Source organism: Pelobates fuscus, chromosome 5, assembly GCF_036172605.1.
Source record: "Pelobates fuscus isolate aPelFus1 chromosome 5, aPelFus1.pri, whole genome shotgun sequence".
Taxonomy (NCBI): domain Eukaryota; kingdom Metazoa; phylum Chordata; class Amphibia; order Anura; family Pelobatidae; genus Pelobates; species Pelobates fuscus.
This window is the reverse complement of record NC_086321.1, coordinates 3,288,005-3,301,938: the sequence shown is the minus strand read 5'-3', so window position 1 is coordinate 3,301,938 and position 13,934 is coordinate 3,288,005. Positions and strand designations below refer to the sequence as shown.

Below are 13,934 nucleotides of genomic sequence, written 5' to 3'. Positions count from 1 at the left end.
ATGGAAAACCCCTTGCATGGGGACTTGCATATAATTCCAGTGGTGGCTGCAATTAAACAGTTCCTGCTTACCCTCAGAATAGTCTAATCTCATGTGTGGGGGGGGAACAGCTGTATCTACTCTGGGGATTGCTATATCACTATACCCCTGGGTTATAATAACTTGCTCTTGTAAGAGCACCCTGCTCTACTCTCTGGCTTAGGAGAGGTCCAGGTTGGGTGGAGGACAGCGAGACCCCAAACAAACTGTAATGCTTAGTGGGGACTACAGTGGTTATAGTGTCCGGTGCGGTGCTAATGGTACTCAAGGATTACTAGGAAGCAGCGATAGGCGGAGGCACCCGGTCGGGGTGCCAGGAGTGTGTATATATTTACTTATCCATTCGTACGCTGTTACAAAATGCCTTTTGTAACTGTCTCTTTAAGTGACAAATTGCCCTGCTTCCCTGTATTATGGAGCAGCCTTATCGCCAGCCTCCTTCCTCATGACTATGGCCCTGGAGTGTATGGCCCTTTAAGAACAGTCTGTGAGCATATTGGGGCTTATTGACTTTTATGGGACTGGTGCTGGCCCTTTAAGCACATTTTAGGGATATAGGGAAAATTGGGACAATGCCCATTTAAGGCGATGTCCCCAGACTTGTTTGGGACACTGCCCCTTTAAGCCTGTGTCCCCAGACTTGGTTAAAATCCTTTGTTCATTGCTATTTTCCACTTGGTTCAGTAAATGGGGCTCACTGAACCAAGTAGCACACAGGCGGACCACCCAGAAGTTAAAGTGTGCAGGCAATTTACCTCCCAGGCTGGGAGCCTGCTGTAGGTAAACTGCCGACTGCTGGGTGGCCGCAGTTCGTGCAAACGAACACGTGGCGGCCATCTTTGTTCATTCGAACGAGGTCAGCGGTATGTGTAGCCAAATTCATGGAACCGAAATCGGCTACACATTTAGACAAACACCTCTGACCCCTACCTTCTCCTACACGAAGTTTGAAGCCGCAGAGACTAAGTCCCGTTCGTCAGTTTGAACTCGCTGCTATGCTAAGCTAAATGCACGAACGGCCTCGTTCGTGCATTCGAATTAGACTTAGTCATTTTTTTGCATAAAATTGACCGGCCGCACAGCCCAAATCTATGGAACGGTTTTGGCCAGGAAAATGTGCTTGCAGTTGGTCATAAAGGACTTGCGTCTAACTTTTTATCCACTGGAGGGATTTGTATGATTTTTGGTTATGTTTATATTTAAAATATTCTGATTCTGAATATTTGGATGTATATTTTTAAAGTTAGTGTATGTATAAAAAGTGTATTTTTCCTGAATGTGCTAATTACTTTAACCCATTGTGTTCAGTAATTATCACAGGCAGAGGGGAGGATTTGTTTGTTTTTGATAGGTGTGTTTTTACTGTATGTTACGTGTTTATTGGTTGTTCTGCAAAACCCTGTGGACGGTCCTGTATGTGTAAGACCTCCATAAAAGAAGGCCCTTTGGTGCCAATTAAACAGAACTACTTGACCCTCTTACTTGCAGCCTTGACTCATGTAGGGGACCGCTATAATCACTACAGGGATTGCTATGCTCTTCATACTCCCTTAGCTACTGAGCTCTGAGAGCTCTTGTTCCTGATCCTGCTTCGCTCTAAAGAAGGAAGAGGTTCACCTACTGGAACCTGGTCGTAGGTCCAGGGTGAATAGCAGACGGCGAGATCCCATTTTTTTTATTTTTTTTGTCCTCTCAATTCATATGCCTCTAACCGCACACACACTCTAAATCATTTGTATGCCTCTGTAATGGATCGCCTGGCACCCCGACTGGGTACCTCTGTAACGGAATTATATATTATGCCTGGACACTCATACTAATCACACAGTGGAACATACAAATAACCGAATGACTCGTTCAAAATACCTAACACCGGACCACCTTGGTGGGTGTAGAGGAGTGCAATATTAGAATCCACGATCTCCGCTGGTATAACAGGTAAATCCACAGTCAGCGCTGAAAAGTAAGGAAATATCCCCAATCCTCCCAATAACCGGACGAAACACAGTTTGGGAGTCAACTAACTCGCTTTATTCACAGACTTCCATATTTATGCAGTTCCCCATGCAAGGGGTTTCCTTACAGATGTTACAGGTGATTTCGCCCATCAGGCAGAGTAATTATCCCAACAGGCATTGCTGCACGAGAGGGATACTCCCACTAAAATGGACGATTAAGTGGATTATCCCCTCGTGCAGCAGAACTGACAATTCACATAAAAATCTGTATTTCACATAATATTCATCGCTTTTATACGAACGACCGTTCGGTAGATAGCTGGGGTCTGCGGGCACATTTCGTGAGAAAACCGCTCAGATCCCAGCTAAACTAACCGAACGCTGCACGAAATACATTAAACCATCGAGTTCGGTTTGAACCTACCGAACACCGATGGGGAACACAATGTGATGAGCGCGGAACTCCCGAATGCCCTGGAAGTCTAGCGGTGTTCGTATCATCGAGTAGCCGTTTTCAGTTCCAGGCACTCGACGACCGAACACCGCTGCAGGGACAAAGGATCCAAGATGGCCGACCGCCGCATGGTCGGTAGCCGAACGGCGGCCACCTAGGAGAGCCTCTATTTACCGATTACAACATTGTTGCAATCGGTTAACAAGCGCAACACGACTCTAAATGTGTGGTCCATCTGGGGAGCCCGTATTCGTTTGACAAACGGCCCGGATAGCCGCGGTTCGTCGAACGAAGTGTTTGCAGGCTGGGAGCTTACGGCTGCCAGCATGCGAACTACCATGGTACAATACACATACAGAACCCACACTACAGCCTACAGACAACCTTTCTATATATCGTCCAGAAGTTGCTAGGTTTGCCACAGTGGGTAATTAAGGGATATTTTACCTCCCAGCTTCAATCCAGCCATTCGCATGGTCCAGCACAAATCCTTTGTGCAAAGTATAGGTGGCCGCCATTTCGGGACTTTGCACGTGTTCGCGGCCATCTTACGTACGAACAGCGGTGTTTGCCAGCAATCGTCTGGAACTAAAAACGGAGATGCAAACAGGCGAACACCGCTGAGACCTCCAGGATCATGTAACTTCGTGCTGGACCCACCGAACGACCCGCCATTCGGTAGAAAACCTTAAGAGACTATGGGGATTCTAGCGACCATAAGGATTCGACTGGATGAGTTTACATACCGTTTCAACGTGCGAACGAGGACCGACCGCAAGGCCAAAACTTATGGAACTATTTTCGGCTAGTTTGCCTGTGCGGTCGGTCAAAACTTTGGAACCCAATAACTCCCGAACCAATTATCTGAATGGACTGATTTTTTGATATGTTGCCCCCCTGAATGAGAACTAAGCGGTGCTATATTTAAAGCTGTACCCCCTGTTTTTGGGGTACATCCAGAAGTTGGGTAAAATAATGTATATGTTAATTGTGTTAAATGTTTATCTGAGGGGAGGGGACATGGGGGTTGTACCATGTCCCTATGTGATTGGTGATTTTATGCCTCCCCCTGGGTGTGCCCTTGTTGTACTCTTCTGTAATAAAAACCAGGCTGGGTGTGCCAGCACCTCAGTTCTTCTTGACCCTTCAAAACGTAGCCTCGTCTCGTTCTTGGAAGGGGATTATTGTGGATTATTACTCTGCTCTTTTTACAGCTGAACCTGACTCTCCCTCTGGATCTCGTGGATGGGATTATACCAGCTTTACTTTACTTTACTTTTATGCAGCAGCTTGCCAGGGAAAAGGACGTCTCCAACGGCTGATACCCTATCACTATCTGGGTAGCCGTTACATTGGTGGCAGCGGTGGGATGATCCTTTTATCCAGAAAGCAAGTGCTGAATGGAGTCTCAGTACGCCAAGCTGAAAAGACCCACACTAAAGGATTTATTGGAGAGTCGTGGTAGGAGTGCCAGCAACAGACCACGGAGGGAGCTGATGGCTAAACTGCTGGAGCTGGACGAGATGGATAGGTCCATGGAAGTAACTGAGCCCCTTGCACCTATCAGCGAGGACGATGTAATTACTGCGATTGTACAGCGGAGATTATCTTTGTATCCAGTAACGTCCGTGGAACTAATAAACCAGCTGTTCCGGGAAACAAGGGAGGAGATACAAACCAAGAGGGAACAAGAAACGGAACTGGTAAGAGCTAGACAGCCCATTACACATGCAGTTCCTACCCCTCCACCCACTGCTGTGGTAAAGAAAATTCCATTTACTGCATTTAAAACATTTGTGGAAAGTGAAGAGGAAATTGATGGATATTTGGCTGACTTTGAGAGACAGTGCTCACTACACAAAGTACCACCAGAGCAATGGGTCACTATCCTGGCTGGGAAACTATCAGGAAAAGCAAATTAGGCTTTTCGAGCACTTACTGCAGAGGATATATCACAGTATCAAAGAGTAAAAGAGGCACTGCTCACCAGGTATGCTGTAACCCCAGAAGCATACCGTCGCCGTTTCCGGGAGTCCAAGAAGAAGACTGTGGACTCCCACATGGAATGGGCCAACCGATTACAAAGGGTCACATTGGGTCAAAGGGTGCAAGGCCAACACCGGGGAGGAAGTATTGCAGTTGTTCCTAATGGAACATTTCATCCAAGACCTGGCCGCGGACATACAAGACTGGGTACGAGATCGCCGCCTAACTTAAACGAGGCGGCTCGGCTAGCAGATGAGTATGCGGAGACGAGGAATGTAAGCCAGGGTACTACACGGCAGACTCATAAGGTAGAACCGCGCACTCCAGCCATCATCTCACGCCCAGAGTTTCGGGCTCCAGTCCCACCAGGACCACCACGTCCTCAGGGGTCTACCAACTACCCCCGAGATTTGTCTAGGGTGACGTGCCATCACTGCAGCAACACGGGACATATTGCTCGTTATTGCCCCCTGAGATCTGCCAATAACAACTGGAGACGCACAACACCCAACACAGAGGCTACTCCATCACGTCCCTCTGCGGCTCACTGCCTAGAAACCGAGGTGGGCCCTGAGGAATGTCTGGGAATTTTGCATGAGGCAGACCCAATACAAGCTGCCTCTCCGGACAACCGTCAGCATCACCGTCAGGAGGTACGGGTGAATGGACAAGTAGCACAAGGCCTAAGATACCGGGGCTACTATCACTTTGATTCAAAAGCATCTGGTAAAGCCAGAAAATGTGTACTCGCACAGTTGCTGTTCGGGTCGCAGGGGGTGCTGTGTTTGGCTTGCCCACCACCCGAGTGCACTTAGACTGGGGAGTCAGGTCGGGAAAGACCACAGTTGGCATTATGGACAACCTGCCTGCCGAGGTTGTGTTGGGCAACGACATTGGCCCTCTGACTTCGGCTTATTTACCTACGCCTGCTGCTTGTCTCGTAACCACCCGCTCACAAACCCGTATCGCAGATGATCATACCACAGGCCGGGAGACCCAGGTAAGCCAAGAACCCACATTTAACCCCTCTACGATAGAAATACCCATAGCTTGGGACACCCCAACTGAGTTTGGGAGGGAAACTAGGGAGGACCCCACCCTCCAAAGGTATCGGGAATTAGCCGACAGTAGAGGGGACGAGCGTGAAATGTTTTATATGGGATGGGGACAGATTATACAGATTGACTGAAGGCAGAAAGAGAGGCTGTGTCCCTTCGCAAAAGCGCCAACTAGTGGTACCCAGAAAGTACCGGTTGGAACTTCTCCGAATTGGCCACGACATTCCGTTGGCAGGGCATTTAGGGGGTAACCGCACCACCTACAGGATCACCCAGACCTTCTTTTGGCCGGGGATCTCGAAGGATGTGCGACATTACTGCAGCACTTGTGACGTATGGCAACGGGTAGGGAAAAGAGGGGATCACCCTAAAGCTTGACTGTCACCTATGCCCGTGATCGAGGAACCGTTTAGCAGGGTGGCAGTCGACCTAGTGGGACCTCTACCGAACCCCAGTCCCTCTGGTAAGAAATATATTCTTACCGTAGTGGACTATGCTACTCGTTACCTGGAGGCCGTCGCTCTGACTAATATCCAGGCGGACACTGTTGCCAGTGCTCTCGTTGGGATATTCACCAGAGTGGGGTTTCCTCAGGAAATCTTGTCCGACAGAGGGACCCAGTTTACCGCAGACCTAACCCAACAGTTATGGAAGGTCTGCGATATTAAGACCCTGCTTAGTTCACCGTACCACCCTCAGACTAACAGTCTCTGTGAACGCTTTAATGGTACCCTAAAGCAATTGCTGCGGACCTTTAAAGTGGAATACAGAGACTGGGAGCGATTCTTGACGCACCTCTTGTTTGCTTATCGAGAGGTACCGCAGGAATCCACAGGGTTCTCTCCATTCGAGCTGCTCTATGGACGGAGAGTGCGAGGCCCCCTCGACCTCATCCGAGAGCACTGGGAAGGAGAGACAGAACATGAAGGTGTTCCCATCGTGCCATATGTACTGGAAATGCGGGACCGCATGGAGCATTTAGCTCTGATGGCACGGGACCATCTCCATGCGGCCCAGGGTCGACAGAAACATTGGTACGATCAGGGCGCCCGTCAGAGAACGTTCCAAGTGGGCCAGAAGGTGCTGGTGCTTAGGCCTGTCAAAGGGAATAAGCCCCAGACCTCCTGGCAGGGCTCTTACAAAGTAGTAGCCCAAGTCTGCGATACTACATATGTAATTGCCAGCAGCAAAGATGAAAGGATCCAGAAATCCTTTCATGTGAACTTATTAAGAGTATCAGGAAAGACCAGAGGATATAGCCGCCATATGTATCCCAGCCACTGACGACCCGGACAGCTTACCCATCCCCGACCTATTAGCCGACTCAGAACCTAATACCCTGCTCAATACCATACAGCTAGGGGAGCGGTTAACTCCCGCAGAAAAAGGACCGATCCGACAATTGCTAACTGAGAAAGGGTTGACGTTTTCCCAGGAGCCAGGGTACACTCCCTTAGCAACTCACTACATAGAGACCCCAGGACAAAACCCTCTCAGACAAACTCCCTTCAGGATCCCTGAGGTAGTAAAAGAGGAGATGAGGAAAGAAATACAAGAGATGCTAAGACTGGGGGTGATAGAACCGTCTGACAGTCCCTGGGCCTCGCCCGTTGTCCTAGTCCCCAAGAAGGACGGAACGACCCGATTCTGTGTCGATTATCGGCGCCTCAATGACAGAACCGTGACAGATGCATACCCCATGCCCCGAGTAGACGAGCTATTAGATCGTATTGCCAGGGGACGTTATCTGACCACCATTGATAAGTGCAAAGGGTATTGGCAGATTCCCCTGGCCAAGGAGGCTATCCCTAAGTCGGCCTTTGTCACCCCATTTGGCTTATACCAGTTCAAGGTCATGCCATTTGGGATGAAGAACGCCCCAGCTACATTTCAGCGCTTAGTGGACCGCCTCCTTGATGGCTTCCAGGATTTTGCTTGCGCGTACCTGGATGACATTGCGATCTATAGCGAGACTTGGGGGGAACACCTAAGGCATGTTGAGGCTGTGCTGGATCAGATTAGGGCCGCAGGCCTAACCCTGAAACCAGAAAAATTTAATTTCGGGATGGCAGAAGTCCAGTACTTGGGACACAGAGTGGCGTGTGGGAAACAACGACCAGAACCCGCTAAGGTTGAGGCTGTAGCCAATTGGCCGACACCCCACACTAAGACCCAGGTCCCGGCATTCTTAGGGACAGCAGGGTATTACAGAAAATTTGTCCCTGACTATAGTACCATTGCTAAACCTTTGACAGATTTGACCAAAAAGAACTTGCCTAGAGTAGTCCTGTGGTCTCCCGCCTGTGAAGCAGTGTTCCAAACCCTGAAACAAGCCTTGATCAACGCACCTGTTTCGTCCACACAGATGCGTCCATGTACGGACTGGGGGCAGTGCTAAGCCAGGTCGGAGAAGATGGAGGGGGGGGGGGGGGGGAACACCCTGTCGCATACCTGAGTAGAAAACTATTACCCAGGGAAGTGAGCTATGCAGCAGTGGAAAACGAATGCTTAGCCCTGGTTTGGGCTTTAAAGAAGCTCACACCCTATTTGTATGGTCAGGAATTCACCCTGATCACGGACCATAACCCACTCGTATGGCTGAACCGAGTAGCTGGGGATAATGGGTGCCTGCTAAGATGGAGTTTGGCCCTGCAACCCTACAATTTTTCCATCCAATACCGCCCTGGCAGATTCAATGGGAATGCAGACGGACTGTCCAGGCAAACAGAACCCTAACAGCGGACCGGACAGCCCCAAGTTGACCCGAAAAGGATCAATCCGGGTCTGCCGGGGTGTTCCACAAAAGGGGAGCAGTGTAACGGAATTATATATTATGCCTGGACACTCATACTAATCACACAGTGGAACATACAAATAACCGAATGACTCGTTCAAAATACCGAACACCGGACCACCTTGGTGGGTAATTAAGGGATATTTTACCTCCGAGCTTCAATCCAGCCGTTCGCATGGTCCAGCACGAATCCTTTGTGCAAAGTATAGGTGGCCGCCATTTCGGGACTTGTGCACGTGTTCGCGGCCATCTTACGTACGAACAGCGGTGTTTGCCAGCAATCGTCTGGAACTAAAAACGGAGATGCAAACAGGCGAACACCGCTGAGACCTCCAGGATCATGTAACTTCGTGCTGGACCCACCGAACGACCCGCCATTCGGTAGAAAACCTTAAGAGACTATGGGGATTCTAGCGACCATAAGGATTCGACTGGATGAGTTTTCATACCGTTTCATCGTACGAACGAGGGCCGACCGCAAGGCCAAAACTTATGGAACTATTTTCGGCTAGTTTGCCTGTGCGGTCGGTCCAAACTTTGGAGCTATATTTAAAGCTGTACCCGCTGTTTTTGAGGTACATCCAGAAGTTGGGTAAAATGTATGTTAATTGTGTTAAATGTTTATCTGAGGGGAGGGGACATGGGGGTTGTACCATGTATGTGATTGGTGATTTTATGCGTCCCCCTGGGTGTGCCCTTGTTGTACTCTTCTGTAATAAAAACCAGGCTGGGTGTGCCAGCACCTCAGTTCTTCTTGACCCTTCAAAACGTAGCCTCGTCTCGTTCTTGGAAGGGGATTATTGTGGATTATTACTCTGCTCTTTTTACAGCTGAACCTGACTCTCCCTCTGGATCTTGTGGATGGGATTATACCAGCTTTACTTTACTTTTATGCAGCAGCTTGCCAGGGAAAAGGACGTCTCCAACGGCTGATACCCTCTCACTATTTGGGTAGCCGTTACAACCTCCATTTGACGGATGCTCCAAGCACTCCATTAGACACCATAATCACCTCAGACCCCACAAACCGCCGCAGCTTGGTTGGGGTCTCGCATCGTCCACCCACTCTGGACCCAAGACCAGGATCCAGCGTCCGGTAGGTAGGCCTCTCTTGTAATCCAGAGAGCAGGAACAGCTCTTACAAGAGCTAGTGATTATACTCTGGGGAGTATAGTGATTATAGCAATCCCCAGAGTGTAGTTCTCCAATCCCCCAAACATGAGCCAAGACTTCATGAAGGGTAGAACAATTGTACAGGTTTGCTTATATACAATTCCTCAGGCCAGAGGCACACCCCTTGGACCTGATGGAACACAGGCACACAAAGGACACAAACCAATCAGAACAATACAACAATGTCCGACACTCCCACATACAGCACACAAGCCCTCCCCTCTGCCTGTGATACAATTAACAAAGGCAATGGGCAAACTCAAACTCTAAACAGAAAAAAAAAATATTTTTTTACAAACCCCCAAAAGTACCCCAAAATAAAACATATCCCCACAAAATTTCCTGGAAGTCTTATTTTTGCCCCACCGTGCACATGGTCCCATGCCCAAAACAGTTCCATACACTCGACTACAAAACACTGCTGGACAATTTAGGTTTGGCCGCCGCCACAGGTTTGAATCTGTTCCAGTTAAAAGTCCAAGGGGCAGAAACAGTACTTTTAAACACGGGTTATCACAGGGCCCATAGTCCCAGGGTAGGAAGCTGGCAAGGAGGCCCCTCCAAAAACCAGTGGCAAAGTGGATTTTGTCGCAGCCTCTAACCACATATATACTTCTATATTACTCCTCTAACCAAAGACACATTGTGCAGCACTGTGGAATTTGTTGGCGCTATAGAAATATGTACTTGCCCATTCATACGCCTCTAACCTTAAACATATTCTTACTGGTTTAATGACAACCCAAGCAGTGTATGTTAATAATCTTAAATTTATAAAAAAACAAATGTCCTTGGACTTTTCCATCTATGTGATCTGGACCAGGAACTGCCTGTATGGACCCCTGATCCTCCTTTTGTCCTCTACCCTTCATTGTGTTTCTATACGGTCTCCCTTTTTCTCTTGTAGGGAGCCCATGGGGAGCTTTTTTCTGCTACCGTTTCACTTTCTTGTTGAGCGCCTTGTTTTTCATCCTGCTCGGGCAGCACTTGGATTAAACCGATGCAGATACTGCTATTCAGGAACCGCTTCCAACACTTCTGAGACCATGGAATTCTTCTGGAGTGTGGGTCTGAGCATTCGGAGGCTGTATGGCATTAATGAGACTTGCGGGGCACATAGTCTGGAAGAGTCCTGTGGTAACCGGAAGCAGAGGTGAGGTGTGGTGGGTTTGGAAAATGCTGAGATCTCATCCCACCCCCCCCCCCCCACCCCCCACCCCTTTGTTGGGATCTGGGAAGTTCTGGATGTGGTTTTTGTTTTTTAAATTTTCAGATGTTTTTTTTTTTTCTTCTGTTTCTTTCAGTCATGGGCAGGAGATTCAAGGATGCCTAACAAGGATAGACTTTTCTTCATCTTCATCTCCAGGACTGAGGTGTCTGTGGGGGCGTCACATCTTCATGGGGTACCTGGGCATGGAGACAGAGACACAAAGTGTTCTGGATAAAGAGGGCTGGCTTCATGTTGGAGACGATGAGAAGGAGACAGCTTGCTGGAGGAGTAGAACTATCCAACCCATAACTCCATAACTGTTAAAACACACACCTGGAACCTTCTATTTTTACAAATCTATTTATACACATGCGTGGATCTCTCTTGGCAATGCTTACGTGATTGGACTGTTCCTTGAGTTTGAAAAACAAACTTACTTGTAGGTTATGTTATGTGAATGCTGCTGGTTAGGAAATTGACACGGAATGGGGTTCCACTAAGAGAGTGGTGCGAGTAACAGAATTGATGGGCACAGCTGGTAAATTTCATAGTTGGGCTCCAAGATCCTTCTGAGTGGAGATCCATCACCTCTATGGTCTATTCACCCATTGTCTAAAGTGTAGAGGAAGAGGTTGCTGCTATGTTTTAATGGTGATGGTGTGTTCTCAGGTGGGGGAGAACACTAAAGAAGGAACAGACTGAATTATCAATAAATTACTTTTTTCAATACTGTCTCCTGTCATGTTAACTAGTAAATGATGTTGCCAATACAGATGAACGTATTTCACAAACTGATAGATAAGATCTGTTGGAAAATATTCCACATACAGCGTAAAGGACTGCTCGTGTATCTGCCATGAGTCAGCCCAGGCTATGCTTCTCCAAGTAAATATTCAGAGAGGCCATTTAAAATGTCCATATTTAATAAAACCTTGAAAATCATCTAGAACTAACTTTTTTTTTGAGATTATCAATTTTTCTATTAACTTGACGATAAAGATTTACCAATTACTTCATAATCCAGTTCTGACAGGGCACTGTCTGGGCAAACATTACAACCGGAGAAAAGGAGCCTTTGGGGGTAGGTAGTAAAGTGGTGGATTTCACGCAGTTTTATAACATTTTCTGTCTGCTCCAACATTGTCTTGTATCTGTGGTATATGCATCTTGTTTGCGTCACTCCTGACAGTTTTTTTTTCTTCTTAATTTATTCCCCTTTTGTACTGTACAGTAATGATGCTGTTCATGTATAAGGAAGGTGTACGAGGTTGCGTTTTTATATTTTGTTTTGTTTAGTTTAGATCAACATAAATTAAGGAACTGTGCTCATTCAGAGGAGCAAAACTGTGTACAACCAAACCAGGGTCCAGCACAACCCCCACACATTGTATCCAAAGAAGATAAAAAGGTCCAGGCAGCTCAGCAAGACCCATTTATTGGAACCAAATCCACCACAACGTCTTAACTCTACAATGGGTCCAACTCCTTCTCCACATTAATCATTCAACTTGTTGTATGAATGTAGCCAATAGTGTGAATAAAGAACAATAAATGTAAGCGGACTGAAGAGACAAACGCTGATCATTTTGGCACCTTACTGAAAAGATGTCCCCAGTATATAGAGGATACATTAAAGAAAATGACAAAGAAGAGTTCCTTAAAGCCAGTATATTGAAGATGAGGACCCAATACTTGCTCAGGTGCCAGATTTCAAAAGCCAGCTGAAGGTTTTGCCCATACAGTAGATAACTCAAAAATCGGTCATTACAATTGTTAAACTTTATTTCATATTTAGACACTTAATACTAATGTGAACCAAACAAAAAACAGTGAAGTTTTTTAACAATTGTAATTACCTATTTTTGAGTTGTTTATCTACTGTATGGGTAAAATCTTCTGCTGGATTTGAAATCTGGCACCTGAGCAAGTATTGGGTCCTCATCTTCAATATACTGGCTTTAAGGAACTCTTCATATTAACTAATTGGGTGATGTCCTATTTTTTTTTTTACCCATCTAGTCCAACCCTTGACTTCTGGGTCAGGCTTTTCTGTCCACTTAGTCATCCTCCTTTTTTGACTTTGTACACTAAGAAAATGGTGACTGTTTTTATACAAAAGCCCCAATGTTTAATTTCTCCCCTTTGTAGGCTCGCTCTATGGTGATGGTGTAAAGGGCGGAGCTTATAATGATTGACAGGGAGCGAAGATGGAGGCGCCAGTTACAGGATAAAGAGCTCTGAGTCTCTACATTTAACTTTTGTTTAACCTCATGAATGCATACTTGTTAAATATAAGGATAACTAAAGCTGCACATGGCATATTTTATTTGAAAAGGATATGGGTATAAGTTTAAGCTGGCCTAATTCTTAGAATGGGGGTAAGTCCATCAGTTTATGATTAGTAATGCCTAAGACTGAGTGTGATGGGGTGTACACCTAGAGGGTGTACCCATGGTGAGCCAGTTCAAACAGTAGATCTTTCTAATGCTTAGATTGCTGAGCCAATCTTTAATAGGACAGCCTGCAATGTGTTTTACCTGTTTATTAGATAACAGTGGAAACATGTTCACTAGTTATTCAGGGAATTATTGTGAGTTTTATTGCCTTTAGAGAAGATCTCCTGATTTGGTTCTGTGACCTAGCTTGTTCTCATTGTTCCTAACCTGGCTAGACTTCTCGATATGGTGTGCTTATCTCCTGCCCCCCAGTACTCAGATTTGAGTTAATGAATAACCTGCATTTCCTGTGCTCATTCTAAGGCTTGGTTATATCCTCTGAAATATTCTATATTGTATTTAAGATATTGTTACTATTGATAATTATATAGCACTAATTTGTACCACAGCGCTTAACAATAAATGAGACCGTTACAAATTGAACAGAAACAATAGGTGGATGAGGACCCTGCTCGAAAGATCTTACAATCTAGAGGAGGTAGGGTATAAAAAGGAAAGGGCCGCATCGGAGGACAGTAGCAGATTTGGAGGGTGAGTGTCAAGTGGCAATGTATCCACTAATACCATTGAGAGAGTAATGACAGTTGCTCTGGGAGGCCATAAGCATTTCGGGAGAGTCTGATGGAGGTAGGCAGGCTGTTCCAAAGGAAAGGAGCCGTCCGCGGGAAGTACTGAAAGTGCGAGTTAGCCGTACGGGTGCGAGCAGCAGACAGGAGAAGGTCACTGGCAGAGCGGTGAGACCGAGAGGGGGATCTGTGAAGAAATTAGAAGGCTTTATTGGGGGGAAAAAAAAACGTATGTGTGTG

At 46.8% G+C, this 13,934-nt stretch overlaps 1 protein-coding gene across 1 annotated transcript in view; it reads left to right on the top strand.

The window, feature by feature from the left end:
* The window catches only part of LOC134610516 (long-chain-fatty-acid--CoA ligase ACSBG2-like), a 63,396-nt gene extending 52,099 nt beyond the window's left edge, over positions 1-11,297 (top strand). The window contains exons 11-12 of the mRNA XM_063453482.1: positions 10,370-10,615; positions 10,767-11,297. Coding sequence (XP_063309552.1) covers positions 10,370-10,615; positions 10,767-10,989 — 469 coding nt within the window. The 3' untranslated portion in view covers positions 10,990-11,297. The remainder of the gene's footprint in view (positions 1-10,369; positions 10,616-10,766) is intronic.
* The last annotated feature ends 2,637 nt before the right edge of the window (positions 11,298-13,934 follow it).